General features: G+C 42.9%; 1 protein-coding gene across 1 annotated transcript in view; it reads left to right on the top strand.

Moving 5' to 3' along the window:
- LOC105999712 (chromosome unknown open reading frame, human C3orf70) overlaps positions 1-15,496 on the top strand; it is a 54,634-nt gene extending 39,138 nt beyond the window's left edge. The window contains exon 2 of the mRNA XM_013034811.1: positions 11,972-15,496. Coding sequence (XP_012890265.1) covers positions 11,972-12,528 — 557 coding nt within the window. The 3' untranslated portion in view covers positions 12,529-15,496. The remainder of the gene's footprint in view (positions 1-11,971) is intronic.
- The last annotated feature ends 932 nt before the right edge of the window (positions 15,497-16,428 follow it).

Raw genomic sequence — 16,428 nt, 5'->3', positions numbered from 1 at the left:
CTAAGGAATAACTTAATGTAAGATATAAAATAAAAGCCGGGCGCTGGTGGCTCACGCCTGTAATCCTAGCTACTCAGGAGGCTGAGATCTGAGGATCGAGGTTCAAAGCCAGCCCGGGCAGGAGAGACCGTGAGACTCCTATCTCCAATAAACCACCAGAAAACCGGAAGTGGCGCTGTAGCTCAAGTGGTAGAGCGCTCACCTTGAGCTGAAGAGCTGAGGGACAGCACCCAGGCCCAGAGTTCAAGCCCCACGACCGACAAAAAAAAAAAAAAAAAAAAAGATATAAAATAAAATAATGTTCTATGGCTCCTTGGGGTCTTGGGAGGATCCCAGCTGACTCTGGGGTTTACACTTGCGTGGAGGAAGTTTGGTTCAATCCCAGGGATACCAGAGAAGATTGCTGGTTTGCCCTGCTCTCTTGGGCTACAGTTAGGTGGCTTATAATCAGCAGCCCTTGGGAATACAGATGGGCACAAACAATCAACAACTGATGGCTGGTTGTGTGGATGGAGTTGGACTTAATGTGGGCAGGAGACTTTTGGAAGTCTGTTTTCTGATTGGAGATAGTCTTGGTTACCACTATGCCAGACCAAAGCTGTGAGGTTGTGGAGGAACCACATGCCTTGGATACATGGCTGGGATAGAGTTCTGATGACCTCTCTTACTTGCAGTGGCAAGAGCAGGAAAGCCTCTTGCTCCTGCAGTGTTTTTCCAATACACTATGCTAGGAAAGGTCATGTCATGTGTAATAGAAACATGTTTAAAGGAACTCTATCCATTACAGTATGGCATATGTTATTGAAGGGAAAGTTTGCAAGTGAGCTCTCATACATTTCTTAACAGCTAGTGCATTCATAGTATCAACTGTGGAGTGATCTCCTTTATTAGATTTTATTGAGGGGGGGGTGCAGGGGAGGGAACAGCCTGGGGCTTGAACTTGGGGCATTGGTGCTATCCCTGATCTTTTGTTTGTTCAAGGCTAGCATTCTACCACTTGAGCCATAGGTCTACTACATTTTTTTGCTGGTTAGTTGGAGATAAGAGTTTGAGAGACTTACCTACAGAGGCTGGCTTCAAACCATGATCCTCAGATCTCAGCCTCCTGAGTAACTAGGATTATAGATATGAGCCACTGGCGTCCAGCCCTCTTTTAGATTTTATACTCTAACCATGACGACAAAGAGGTAGTCCTAGAACAGAGCTCCAGGCTTAGTTATGGTGCTAATATATGAGCTTTGTCCTCATTGAGCAGTCAATAGTAGAGATGTCACTTAGCTATTAGCTACTAAATTTGTTACTTCTTACCCCCAATTCTTGGGATTTCGGGATTTCTCCAGCAATACCAATTTTGAAATTGGCTGGCCTAGAGGTCCAAGAGAAATGAGAGGTAATTATTTATAAGTGATGGCAGAAAAAACATTATAAATATATTTAAATTATATTAGGAGCTATAATTCATATACAGAAGTGTTTTAAAACTGTATCTCAGTGTTAAGAATGTGGTTCACTATTGTGGCAGATTATTAAAAAAATAAAGTTCCAGAATACTATATTAGTTTGTTTTTTCAAAATGAGGTTCTTGAATAATAAATAGACATGATTCCTACAATTTTTTTTCAGTTACTTTAAAAATTCAGTAGGCATTTCCTGAGCCCTGCTGAGCCCTGTGCTAAGCACACATACTTTCAGACACTTCAAGATCTTATTGTTCTTGGATCTGATTAGCTAGTTAGCATTCTTTACTTGTGAATTTATGAACTTCTCACCCGTAGATCAATAAATAAATGTGACAGATGTCATACGCCGTTTCCTTTGCTTCAGTCTGTTAGCAGTATCTGTCCACAGAATGAATGGGTACTGATAACATGTTCAAGATCTGTAGAACTCACAGCTGTGTGCTGGGAGGTGGCAGAGGGCCACACCAGCGCTGTGATACCCTGCGTTCTCTGTTTTGCTGCAGAGCATAGGAATTTCTTTATGTACAAATGGATTTTTTTCAGGGTACAGTTTCAGAATTCTGTCCAGTCTGGTGATTCAGTTCGTGCATAGTGATTTTGGCAGAGAAAGGTAGCAGGCTGAGATGGTCTTGTGAAATACCTATAAGGTCAAAGTTTACTTAAAAAAATATTCGTTGTTGTTACTAAAACAACCATCAAAAGAGGTGTTACTCACCTTGTGATGATTTTATCATCTACAATCAATCCCTCCTCCTTTGCAGATCTTCAGTCACTTAGTATGTCTTGTCAGCAGTCCTTTTTTTTTGAACATATGGTTTTCATGCTTCACACTACCCCCAATGACCCATCATGGACAAAAAGGCTCCCTCAGCTCTCTTTCTAACCAGTTACAGTATTCCACTAGTTCTGCAGAGTAGCTCCAGTATTAAGTAGGACTTTTCTTGCGTAAGTGGAAAAAGGTAGACATAGTCACTATATGAAACACTAATTTAGCCACTGCAAAAGACATGGAAGGGACTTCTCATTCATTATGCCCTGTCCCCTCACCCCCAGTGTGGTAGTTCAGCTAAACTTACGTGTCAAGATGATTTTGAACTGAATTGCCTGTGTGCCCAGACAGGATCAAGGGTTCTTTTGTGCCAATTTATTCAGCATAGGCTCTTCCTATATCCCACTTGCTATCCGAGGGAAGGGTCCTGCTCTTGGTGGAATATCTGAGTGATGAGGCTAGTGTTGAAGAACCCTCTGCTCCAGTCAAGTTGCTTGTCTCCCCATCTGTCAGTCATCCCACACTACTTTACCCCCCCTTTTTTTTAATGTGAGGAATGCAGAACTCTTCTGTTCAAGTCCTACTTCCCTTCATTTTACATTACATGTTTTCTGTGACCCTTCTAGTCCTCACTATTCTTGGAACGCTTACACACTGTATGCTGGCACCCACAACTTAGTACTTACCTTTCCTCTGAGTGGGGCTTGAACTCTGGGCCTGGGCGCTGTCCCTCAGCTCTTCAGCTCAAGGCTAGCACTCTACCGCTTGAGCTACAGTGCCACTTCCGGTTTGCTGGTGGTTTATTGGAGATAGGAGTCTCACGGTCTCTCCTGCCCGGGCGGGCTTTGAACCGCGATCCTCAGATCTCAGCCTCCTGAGTAGCTAGGATTACAGGCGTGAGCCACCAGCGCCCGGCTGTTTATAGATACTTATGTGAGTAGGATGCATTTTGCACTCTGCCTTCCCCCTAGTTGTTCACTGGAAGTTTCTTGTTAAAATACGCACGGGTTTGTTGTGTATATCTATCTTACCTAAAGACTTGGCTTTAGGTAAGACTTGACAAGGTTTCGAACCTTCATTTTCTCTCTTTTCTAATTGGCTGCTGTGAATTCATAAGTAGGGTGGACAGCTCCTTTATTCTTAGCTTACAGCACTTCCGGAAATGTTATATTTTAAAGCAGGTCTCACTGTACAGGCTGCCATACTTCAAGGTATTGAAATGTGCCCTGAAGCATGGGGATTATGGTAATCTATTAGTAAAGGGCCACTGCTTTGTACAAGTCGCTCAATGGTGTTTTCTACCTCCTTCATTCTATCTCTTAGCTGTTTGATTTAAATCCATACCTGAGTAAGATGATGATAGCTTGATTGATGAGGTCTGCTGAGTGCTTTGGATTATTTTGACTGCTGAAATAGGAAGAGAAGCAGATAGAAATGGAAGACAATATAAAAGTAGATTGGATTTTGTCACTTCTCTCTTAAAATTGTGTAATGGCTTTCTACAGGCTGCCTCCACCGCGACCCTGTTTCCTTCTTTTCCTATCAAGCCCTGGCCACTCTGGGCCTTCCTCCATTCTTCGTTGTTTATTAGCTTAAATTAGTTATACAGGGGGATTTCATTGTTATAGCTCCACACACATTTGGACTATACTCCAATCACTTTTATGCCTTCGGTCACTCTATTGCATTATCTTTATTTCCTGGCCCTATTGCAAGCATCCCAACAGGTTTCCTTGTTCTATTTTCAGTTTTAAATGATCTATTTTTTAAAACAAAACAAAAATGGTTTGTTTACAATACTCAATGCATCTTACAAATTACATTTTCATTTCCTAAGTAATTACAGTGTGTACAATGAGTTTACAGGAAAATATTAAGATATCTATTAGACATCTTAAACCTCAATCCAAAAATTTGAACGATATGTAACACTACATTAATAGAAGACTTTTTAATTAAGAAAAACTAAACTCTGTAGTTTAATATTTCCCTCTGGTATCTTAACCCAAATTAAATGATCTATTGTGATAGTATTCAACCTCTCCTTTTTTTTTTCCCAGTCGGTCATGGGGCTTGAACTCAGGGTCTGGGCACTGTCCCTGAGCTTTATCACTCAAGGCTAGTGCTCTACCACTTTGGGCCACATTGCCACTCTGGTTTTCTGGTGGTTAATTGGCAGTAAGAAAAGTCTTGCAGATTATTTTTCCTCGGCTGGCTTCAAACTTCTATCCTCAGATCTTAGCCTCCTGAATAGGCATGAGCCATGGGGGCCTATCTCTACCTCTCCATTTTTACCTGGTTAACCCACCCATTCTTGAGGTGAAATGCACTAAATACTCTCTCCGGAGGGATGTGATCCTGGCTTCTCAAGTCCAACTCAAGCATCCAAAATACCTGATTTCTATTTCTGATTTTGCTTATCCTTCCTATCATTTTTTGTTTACCACTTTGAATGGCTTGTAATTATGTATCTTATGTGATGATCTGTTTTAAGTGTAAGCTCCAGGACTAGAGAGTGATTCATTTCACTTGCTCTTTCAACCCTTGTCCCTAGCAGAGTGTCACCATGTAATTGGAGTTCAGAAATACAAGTTTGAAAAGTGGAATGAGGGCTGGGAGGGTGGCTCAGTGATAGAGCGCGTGCCTTGCATGCATGAGGCCCTGGGTTCGAGTCCTCAGCACCACATAAACAGAGAAGGCTGGAAGTGGCGCTGTGGCCAAAGTGGTAGAGCACTAGCCTTGAGCATAAGTAGCTCAGGGACAGTACCCAAGCCCTGAGTTCAAACCCTTAGACTGGCAAAAAAAGAAAAAGTAGAATGAGAGCAGATGTAGGAGTTGGAGATGGGTAATGCAGGTGGGTGGCAGAGAACTGGACCAGAGACAGAGAGGAATTGACAGCAAGGGCTGAATGAGAACTTTGGTTTCATTTAGGGTGTACCTGACACACTCTGGTTACAGGCTGTGCTAGAAGGGTTGGCCAGATAATGACTGGCAAGCTTCCTGTGCCTTGAGGGCCCCTTAGGCAGGTCTGCGTCCTATAAGCAAAATGAATGGAATGTTGACAGTGCACCAGACACTGAGCTCATGTTTGGAAGTGTTTTTCATGGTGTGTTGTGTGTGTGTGTGTGTGTGTGTGTGTGTGTGTGTGTGTGTGTGTGCACATGCATTTGTGTGCAGGACCTGAGATTTGAATTTTTTTCTCAAGACTAGCACTCTTGGAAGCGTTTTTCATGGTGTGTGTGTGTGTGTGTGTGTGTGTGTGTGTGTGTGTGTGTGTGTGTGATATCCCTGAGATTTGATTTTTTTTTCTCAAGACTAGCACTCTACCACTTCCAGTTCCACTTCCAGTTTTTTCTGAGTTAATTTATTGGAGATAAGAGTCTCATGGACTTTCTTGTCTAGGCTGGCTTTGAACCATAATCCTCAGATCATAGCCTCTTGAGTAACTAGGCTTTCTGATATGAGCCACCAGTGCCCAGTGCATTTTCATGTTTAATCCTTCAACCACCCTATGGAGTGTAGCGTTTACTGACCACTTTTACCCTGAGGTAAATGAAAATATGAGGGTATTAATAACTTCATGAAAGCCAAACAGCTGATGAGCTGAGTGGCGGGTTCATATGGTGTGTCCCTTGACCTCCTGGGGTTGGCCATATTCATGTGGTGCATCTGTTTTGTTTCTTTTTTCACTGAGCCTAGATGTGTTTTGGGTTTGATCGGAACATCATGTCGGAACAGCTGTGACAGCCTCCGTTAAACTCCCATTTCTCCTCGTCCATCAGCACCTGTTTATGACCATATCGAGTCTCTCAGATCTTCCTTGAATCCTTGTGATCTTCAGCAGTTTACTGTAGTACCAAAACCTGAACTCCTTGGCTATGTACTCCAGGCCCCATGCAGCCTCAGTCCTACTTTCTCTTCTTTTGCTCTCTCCTTTGGTTGTCTGAACCCTTATGCTGACCTGACATGCCCCAGCTCTGAAAGCAGCCTGGAGCAGTTCTGCTTGCTGCCACTAAGCTCCATGACTTTAGGAGCCAGATCAGATCCTTCACTGAAGCCAGGTCCCCTCCCCTGACTGAGTGGTACCTGTCTGCATGCCTGAGCTTTAACCAGTTCTGTCTGGTTTTGTTTTACTTTTTCACCTTCAATACCAACTTGTAAGCTCCCAGAAACAGGGCTGCATATTGTACTTCATGTTATTTCCCTGCAGCGTTTGATTTAGTAGTATAAACAGTAGCTATACGTAGTCAATATTTACTAAATAAGTAGATAAACCATACTTCTGGTGGTCTGTTCCACCAGGAATTGGTATATATTAATGTGTGAGACACTCTAAGAAGTTACACTGCTCTCAAATAAAAAAAACCGAGTGTCATGCTTATATTTCTGATAGAGATTTCAACATATTAGAAAATGTGCAAACTGTAGTGTTCTCATAGGTCAAAGTGGAAAAATATTGATGTACTGTCACTGGGGCAAGATAGGCCATGAAAATTTCATAATACTGTTTTATTTTGCTTTTCATTTATGATATCTACTCAACCTAATGACTAGTGTACTTTGCAGAAATGGTTAAAATCATTTGAGAATTTCTTTTACTCCATTGGGAGTAAAAGGAACATAGTAAATGTGAAATCAAAGAATTAGACTGTGCATTCAATTTATCTCAGGCCACTCCTTAGTATCTCAGCATATTTACCTAATCATATTTTGCATAGGCTAATATTAAGGTTTTTGTATTCCCTGAGAGCAATATATTTCCTGTGTCAAGGGGACATACATTTAACAACCATAAAACTATCTGTGAAAGCAAAAATCTCATTTTCCTCCTAGATGATCTTTTGAAAGATCAAAATATCATGCCTGGCATTATAATTCTAGCTACTCAGGAGCCTGAGATCCGGGATTGAGGTTCAAAGCCAGTTCATGCAGGAAAGTCTGTGAGACTCTTATCTTCAATTAACTACCAGAAAACAGGAAGTAGAGCTTTGGCTCAAAGTGGTAGAGCACTAGCCTTGTGCAAAAGAGCTCAGGGACAGTGCTCGCCCCAAGTTCAATCCCTGTGACCTGGGGTGGGAGTTAAGGGGAGATCAAAATATATAACTGATTGTAGACAAACATTTTAACAAGGTGCATAAAATAGCCTAATGAGTATTGTACATTTATTTGGCTTGCTTTCTATATTTTTGTGTTTTTGATTCCCTTTTTGCTTTCCAACTGAAAGAAACATCTTCAGGCAATTGTGTCAACAATGTAATTACAGTCGACTACAGTTGTGGGATGTCAGCTGAAGCAGTGGTAGGGAATGGCTGTGAGATGTTAGGGCATTATTTAGAGCTGAGCTACTGGTGTCCTCCTGCATGCAGAGCCCAGGAGGTCTCAAGGCCTAGGTCTGAGAACTAACTCTGTCTTACTGTATGAGCTTGAGTATGTAACAACTCTCTTATATCCTCATTCTTTTCTTTAACCAAAGAACCAAGATACAGATATAAATCTTTGTGGGTTTTTTCTTGTTTCCAGTACTGGAGTTTGAACTCAAGATCGTGTGTTTCCTAGGCAAGCACTTTTACCTCTTGAGTTACTCCCCTCAACCCTTTTTGTGTTAGTCATTTCTGGTAGGGTCTTGCACTTTTTGGCTGGAGCCAAAATCTTCTACCTGTGCCTCCTTGTATAGCTTAACAAACAAGCATGTTTGTTTTTTGCTCATGTTTGCCTCAAATCACAGTCCTCCCAATCTCTACCTCCTAAGTAGTTGGGATTCCAGTGTATCCAGTCTGAGAATATAAATCTAAGTCTCATTAACATTTTTTTATTTTTTACTTTTTTGGGTCCAGTCATGGGGCCTGAACTCTGGGCCTGGGCGCTGTCCCTCAGCTCTTCAGTTCAAGGCTAGCGCTCTACCACTTGAGCCACAGCGCCACTTCCAGCTTTTTTCTTTTTGCTTATGTGGTGCTGAGGAATCGAACCCAGGGCCTCAGGCATGCAAGGCAAGCACTCTATCACTGAGCCACCTTCCCAGCCCTCATTAACATATTATGAGAAGTGTGTTATAAATTATTGCCAAATATCATAAAGGGGAAAATCAGAAATATTGTCAATGTAGAACAGTGGAAGCTACTTATTTATTGGCTTGAATAGGATTTTATTTGAGAAATACCAGAAGTATTGAATCACAGCTGGGCATAGTAGCTCAAGCCCTGTAATCTTATCTACTTGGGCCGCAGATATAAGAACATAGTTTTTTTTTGCCAGTTGTGGAACTTGAACTCTGGGCCTGGGCGCTGTCCCTGCACTCTTCAGCTCAAGGCTAGCGCTCTACCACTTGAGCCACAGCTCCATTCTTGCTTTTTTTCCCCCTGCTTATGTGGTGCTGAGGAATCGAACCCAGGGCCTCATGCATGCGAGGCAAGCACTCTACCACTGAGCCACCTTCCCAGCCCAAGAACCTAGTTTTGAAGGCAGTTCAGGCTAAGAAAAAAATTTTTTTATATACTTTATCTCAATCAATGGCTGAGATGGTGCTCTAGGAGCTATGGGTAAAGCACAGTGGTTGGGCATAGTAGTATACTCTTCGCATTCTACTGACTCCAGGAAACACGAATAGGAGGATCATAGTCTGGGTTGGCCCAGGCATAAAGTGAAATAAACCTTCCAACACAAAAAGGCTGACCAAGTGGTTCAGGTGGAAATGTGCTTGCCAACCATTGCAAGGCCTTGTGTTCAAATCCCCAATACTGTTTCTTGTTTTTGTTTTTTTATTTCCAGTCCTGGGGCTTAAATTTGGGGCCTCGGCTCTGTCTCAGAGCTTCATTTGCTCTTAACACTTGAGCCACAGTACCACATCTGGCTTTTGAGTAATATCAGTATCAAAAAAAATTAACAAGTCTTTAACTCCCACTTATTGGGGAAGCAGAAATGTTTCTTGTTTTGCTAAAATAAATCCTCTGTGTGTGCACATACGTGCATGTGCATACACTCTCCTTTGCACCAGTCCTGGGCTTGAACTCAGGGCCTGGGAGCTATTGTTGAGCTTTTCTTGCTCAAGGTTAACACTCTACCACTTGAGCCACATTCTACTTCCAGCTTTTTGGTGGCTAATTGGAAGTAAGAGACTCACAGACTTTCCTGCCTTGGCTGGCTTTGAACCTAGATCCTTGGATCTCAGCCTACTGAGTAGTTAGGATTACAGGTGTGAGCACTGGCACCAGCCTACAATAAATCTTTGGTAGAAGATAGCTTCCTAAGCTCAGTAGCCTTTGGCCAAGAACAAAAACAACCAAACCTTCATTCCTGTCATTTTTTTGATACTCCAGCAGGAAAGGCTAATCTTTTCTCTGCCCTATGTCCAAAGGTGTCTCCTCTATTCCCAAGTCTGGGCCTTGTAGGGTTGAAGGCCTGCCTCCTCTATGCCTTCAGTCTTGGAGGTGATGGTCCCCCCATGCCAGCTGTCAGATCTGACCTACCTTCTACCTCCACCTGACAAGTGCTAATACCTCCATCCATAGATGCATAGAAACACCTGGTAGATTTTAAATAGACTTCCCCAGGCAGTGTGACCAGCTTCTTCTGACTTCCAACTTTATCAGACCATATGGCTTGCATATTTGTTCCAAGCCTGGGAACCCAGAGGTGTAGCCATTTTTAAATATGCCTTTTCTGTGTGGTACTCCAGGATGAAGCTGAAGATATTTTTAGAGTAACTTAGTTATGAAGAAATTGTGGCATCTTTTTTTTTTTGTATAGGAGTCAAGAAACCAAAATAAAAAATATAAGCAGGCTAGATTGATTTTGGTAGATTAGCAGTGGTGTGTGATTTGTTGCTATTCTTTCATGCTTCATTAATGTTAAGAAAACAAGACCCTAAGTTTGATTTCATAGGAATTTCAGTATAACCAAGGACTCAGAAGCAGGAGACACAGGATGAATGAGGGTTTGCTTGCAAAAAGGGTACCATAAATCAGTGAGTTGACTGACAGGGCTTGCTCCTTGGACTGCTAGACAATGTCTGGGTATATTTTTGTTGTCTGGCCTGGGAAGAGCTGCTACTGGCACCAGTTGAGTGGGTAGAGAACAAGGATGCCGCTAAACAACCTGCAGTGCCTAAAACAGCCTCCACAATCGTGTTTACTGGAGCACAGTGCCAGTAATGCTAAGGTTAAAAACCTGTGTCACACGGAGTGCCATCAGCTCATTTCTGTAACCCTAGTGACTTGAGAATAGGAGAATTAAGGTTCAAGGCAATGAGACTCCATTTCAGTAGAGAGATGCTAGAGGTGATGGTTTGCATCTGTCATCTCGCAGTGACAGGAAGCCTAAAACAAGTGCACTGCAGACCAGGCTACACATCTAGGCATGAAGGGAGACCTGTAAAACAGCCAGTGAAAACCAGTGTTAGAGGTAGGTCTTGGTGGAAGAATGCCTGCCTCAAGCCTTGAGTTCAAAAGTTCAAACCCCAGTCCTGCACCCCCCTTCAAAAAAAAAAAAAGCTGTCACAATATGTGTAGCCTTGGATTGATTGATGTAAATGGGGAATCATGTGAATTAGGAAAATCCCCAGGTGATACCTATTATAGTAGCTGCTAGCCTCTGTCTTCTTGGGGGGGGGGCATTTTCTCCTGTTAGCTTTTTTTTTTTTTTAATCATTTTATACTTACAGACTGGGTAACTTCCATCACTTGGCATGTGGAAATTTTGCTCGATGAAGTAAGAATAAGGAAATGGACCCATTACACATTTCACTTCCCTGCAACTGAGAAGCAGTGCTGAGAGCAGAGGGGAAGCCTCGCTGGGAAGATGGCAGCTGGCTGTGCTTGTGCCCCTGCCTGTCTGAGGCCGCTGCACACCAGTGGCTTTTGGGTCAGAGAGAACAACTTTGAGAACATTGGCCACTAATGCACTTTGAGTCTTTAGAGGCATCGTGATAACTTCAGCCTTCCCCAAGCATGGAGGCTTGCTGGGACAGTCCGCGACACTCTTGCCCATTGGATAAAGTATTTGCATGTGTTCTGATTAAAGCCCAGAAAGTTAGGCATAGGAGGTGTAGCTCAGAGACATTACAAGGCTCTGGGTTCCATTCCAGCACTATAAGCAAGACAAAAAGAAATCTACTAAGTGAATGTTCTCCTGTAATTCTGATGATACATTTTTAGTCGTCCAGTTTCAAGATGTATTAACTTAATAAAGATAAGGTAAAAATGGGGTTGTAGAGCCAGTGTGTCTCACTTCTGTAATCTTAGCTACTTAGGAGGCAGAGGTTTGAGGTTTGAGGCCAGACTGGGGAAGACAAATCTTGAGACTCTTATCTCCAATTAACCAGCAAAGTGCTAAAACTAGAGATGTATCTCAAGTGGTAGGACACCGGCCTTGAATTGAAAAGGCTTAGCAAGAATGCAAGACCCTGAGTTCACACACACACACACATACACTTACAATTTTATTGTATACTATTTTACAGCTTGTGTATTTGCCCATACTATACTGTAGTCATTCTTTGTTCCAATCTGATAAGACATTCAAGATTGATTGTAAAGACAAAACAGTATCTACCACATACCTCCTCAGAGCAATTAGAATGACTTAAATATAAATTTCAGGACATATACAGTTTCTTATACTAGTTATTTAACTGCAATGTTGTTGATTCTATTCCTGTTTTCTTTCTCGATGTTACTGAAATGTTTCAGGAAACGTAAGTCCTCAGAACATACTCTTGACGTTTCAACATCTCTTTTGTGTCCCACAGGCAAATACGTGTATCAGCCTATGACCCCTGTGGAGCAGCTACCAAGCACCGAGATCCCTGCCAGGCCTCGAGAACCCACAAACACCATTCAGATCTCTGTCTCGCTCACAGAACACTTTCTGAAACTTGCATCTGTCTTCCAGCCTCCCCTTCCCCCTGACTCCCCGAGGTACTGTATGATCTCAGACCTCTTCATCGACAACTATCAGGTGAAGTGTATTAATGGGAAGATGTGCTATGTGCAGAAGCAGCCAGTGCCGCACTCCCACAAGCTGAGCCCCGAGGAGGTCTCTGCACACGATGCCTTAATTTCAAAAGAGAGCAATACACCAAAAATAGATCACTGCTCTTCTCCCTCGAGTTCTGAGGACTCCGGGATCAATGCCATTGGAGCCCACTATGTGGAATCGTGTGATGAGGACACGGAAGAAGGAGCAGAACTGAGTTCCGAGGAAGATTACAGTCCTGAGAGCAGCTGGGAGCCGGATGAGTGCACCCTTCTCTCCCCTTCCCAGTCTGATCTGGAAGTGATTGAAACAATAGAAACCACTGTGTGAGTCCAGGGGGGGGCCTCGGCCTCGGCCTCTGCTCCGCACTGGACTCATTACTTTTGTCTGTTGGATCCTTTTCCAATGCTATTGGTATTTTCTATCCCTTCTACCAACCATAGCAGTTCAGTGGTCTGCTGATTAGTGTCACTCCTAAATCAGGCTGATAACTTAGACAGTTTTTATTGTAATGGTTTTCTTTTGTATCTTTTTATGTAGCATCTGGTGTCAGGAATTGTGACCCAACCTTAATTTCACTGGAAACTTTGAAAGCAGCGACGATCACAGGACACACTGGATTGGATGGAGGAGCTACCCAGACTGCACAGCCAGTCCTTTGCAGAAAGGCTCCTGTGTCTTTTTGGCATGGTCACTGCACCCTTGTCCTGCTAGTTCCCCAGGGGAAGCAGTTTGCTCCCTCGGGGAACAGTGGTCCATGTCGCTCTCCCCTTCCCCCTTGTCCCTACCACCTGCCCTGGGTCAGCTGCCTCAGCATACTTCTGGATTTTGATAGAGGCCAGTTTGGCCTCTGTGTCCACACACACAACCCTCTGCTACACGGGCTGAGCTACATCTTCACATGGGACGAGATACCACCTCAGTGTCATGATCAGTGGAGCTTTAGCTGAGCGCCAGATACAGAACGGACAAGACCTAATTCCTACCACGAAGGGGTCTGCATTTCACGGGACACGCTCATGGAGATCATGGTACCCAGGGACAGAGTTAAGGACTTAGCTAGAGGCAGGTGCTGCTGCGTTGGAGCTGGCCTCATGGATGGATGGGTTTCCCGGCATTTCTCTGCTTTTCCTTATTTTTCAAACCTTGGGAAACATTTAAGTACTTAGATCGGTATTGTAATTATGAGGCAGTCACATCTGACATCTTAAAAAAATCAATAGTTTTTAGTTAGCATGGAAATGCTAAAAGATGAAAGTCCTTTAGGGATTAGGAATGAATCTAATAGGTTTGATTAATTCTGCTTCATTTGGTTATATGAAGCATTAGAATGGGTTAGATGAGAAATGGATTAGAATTCAGTTTATGATGCATGGATTTTTTTATGCAAATGGAAAAAGTTGAACTAGTTCACTTCTAAGGAGAAAATATTTTGTGTATTATTCACTTTACCACATGAATGTTCACGGTCCACATAGTCCACGTATGTGCCCCTTTCTCACACACACAACAGTGAACACTTCTTCCTTATACAGCTCTCTTCAGAAGGCTCGTCTCCGTATTGCCAGAGATCCTCATGTGAGTTGCATAGCCACCACTTCCCTAACTGTCTGTGAGGCGCGGTGAACCCAGGAACTTCCAAGTGCCACCTGATGACGTGAGAAGCGTCAGCGGGAGTGGAGCGTGTCTTCGTCCCGACTCTTCCTAGCCTGGTGGCATTGTCAGTCTGTGCTCGGGTGGTGTCGCAGCACATCTTTGTCACGTTAGTTTGTATTTTAGGAGAGTAGAGTTCCTTTGGGATCTTCTCCGAGGCCTCCATTTTGTACCCTCCACAAAGTACTCAAGGAGGAATTTGTTTTCTACATTGTGTAGTTTAATGTTTACTAGAAATTTTTATTAGATTTAGGTGTCCAAAATATCTGTAGGACTTCGAAGGCAGAGTATATGCCTTTCTGTTTGAAGACAGCATTAATTTTTGTGTGTGTGTGCTAAATGAGAATGCGGTGTATAGCTTCCCCTCACTTGAAATGTAGTAACTTGTTAAACCAAGAAGGTGGTTTGAGGAGCTCCAGAGACGACCAGGCATAGGTGAGGGCGGGTGTATGGGCCTGAGGGACATTCCCCTGGCCAGATGTGGCCCCGAGGGCCTTTGATGAGCCCAGCCTGAGTTTCCTCCCTTGAACCATGGCTGGCTGAAGGCAGCATGGAGGCCCCGAGCCTGTGAGCTGCTCAGCATTCACCCTGCGCTCAGGTCTGGCAGGGCAACACCAGGGCCTCCCTCTGCATGTGCCTGGGGTGAGCTCCTTGAACCCTGGGGAGTGGGGGTGGCAGGGCTGCTTCTCTATCCCCATTAAATCTATTAGGGACCCACTGCCACCTAACCTAATTGGAGTCTACAACCAGTGATCCAAAGCCACCGACTTGTGGCCATGGGTCAGGCCTGGGCCCCTTACCAATAGTACCTATGACTTTAGTCAGCTTCCTGTTTTATAAACTCCAGAACTGCCATTCAGATTACCCACTGTTTTAATGCAATTTTTGGATATAATGGTTAATAATCACTTTAAATATTTGCACAATCTCTTTATAATTACTAAGCTTCACTAAGCTTCACTTACTATTTTATAGAATTGGAGACGTTCCATTGTATTCTAAGTATCAGATACTCCTGGATCTCAAAACAGCCTTTTCTAAATAAGCACAAACAAGTTTTTTTTGTTTTAAATTCTAGCACTGTTCATACTAATAATTTACTAAAATATGATTGAACCAGAATTGTTTATGCTATGTTATGAAATAATAAGATATTAAAATGTAATTTCAACTTAAATTCTAGGCCTATTCTGTTCTATGTTATATGAAAGAATTTCTCTGTGGTCCTGATATTATACTGCTGATTTGTATAACAATATTTATAAGCACTTTAGGAAATATTTAGATTGAAACACGTACTATAGACATTAAGCACAGCTATGTGAACTAGGCTTTTGACAAATCATTTGTGCAGTAACAGAGACGCAAGCTTGCCAGTGTGGACCTCGGCAAGTGCTGTCTTGGGGAGGGGCCAGTCCGGCCCAGGTAAACTGCTCTCCCGCTGTAGTGGAAAGCTGGAATGATTCCCACATTCGGAAAGTTAGTAGAAAGAGTAGAAGCTTAATTCCACTAAATGTGGAATTGGCTTTCTTACCTAACCAAGATACTAATTTTCAAATACATGCATAACTTTTCTGAGAAACTTCAAAGGAATTTTGAAGTTTTTGTGGTTATGACTATTTGCTATGTTGAAAAGCAAAGTTTTACTATCAAATCTAGATTTTTTTTTACCTTGTAATTTTTTTTTCTTGGTGGTACTGGGTATTGAACTCAGGGCCTCACACTTACTAGGCAGATGCTCTTCCACTGAGCCATGCCTCCAGCCCTTTTACCTTACAGTTTTTAAGATATAAAAAATTTCAAGGCAACCATCAAACAGTTGCTTTCTTGGATGGGGAGACTTGCCGTTTTAAGACGACAACACAAAATAACAAAAACACCACCACCAAGACCAGAGCAAAAGCCCAGTTGTTTCCTGACATACCTTATAGATTTGATCAAGGATTTGATTATATCTTGGGAGTGCTAGTTTTTCTTTTTTCTTTTTTGGCCCGTCCTGAGGCTTGAACTCAGGGCCTAGGCACTGTCCCTGAGCCTCTTTTTTTGCTCAAGGCTAGCCTTCTACCACTTAAGCCACAAAGCCACTTCCAGATTTTTCTGTTTATATGGTACTGAGGAATCGAACCCAGGGTTTGATGCATGCCAGGCAAGCACTCTACCACTGAGCCACATCCCCAGCCCTAGTTGTTATTTCTTAAACTACTTCTCTTCATTGATTTGAGCTATCATAATTCTTGGGGGACTTAACCAGAACAAACTCCTCTTAGGCAAATTTAGTTTTCTAGTTAGAGAGTAGTTCCAAACAGCCACTTTAAAAAATAGCCAGATAACTCTGGAAGTATAGATCTTGTTGGGCAGGAGGAAAACACAAACCAAAATACTATTTATGAGGCCAGCTCTGGGTTATTCCCACATTCTCTTCGCAAACTTTCCTTGTCATGGTTGGCTTTTTACATGAGGAAAAAGAGGGGGCTGGGAAGGTGGCTCAGTGGTAGAGCACTTGCCTTGCATGACTGAGGCCCTGGGTTCGATTCCTCAGCACCATATAAACAAAAAGAAAAAAGCCAGAAGTGGTGC

Source organism: Dipodomys ordii, unplaced genomic scaffold, assembly GCF_000151885.1.
Source record: "Dipodomys ordii isolate 6190 unplaced genomic scaffold, Dord_2.0 Scaffold196, whole genome shotgun sequence".
In the NCBI taxonomy this organism is placed as follows: Eukaryota; Metazoa; Chordata; class Mammalia; order Rodentia; family Heteromyidae; genus Dipodomys; species Dipodomys ordii.
The sequence above is the reverse complement of the archived record's forward strand: the minus strand, read 5'-3'. Positions and strand labels throughout refer to the sequence as shown.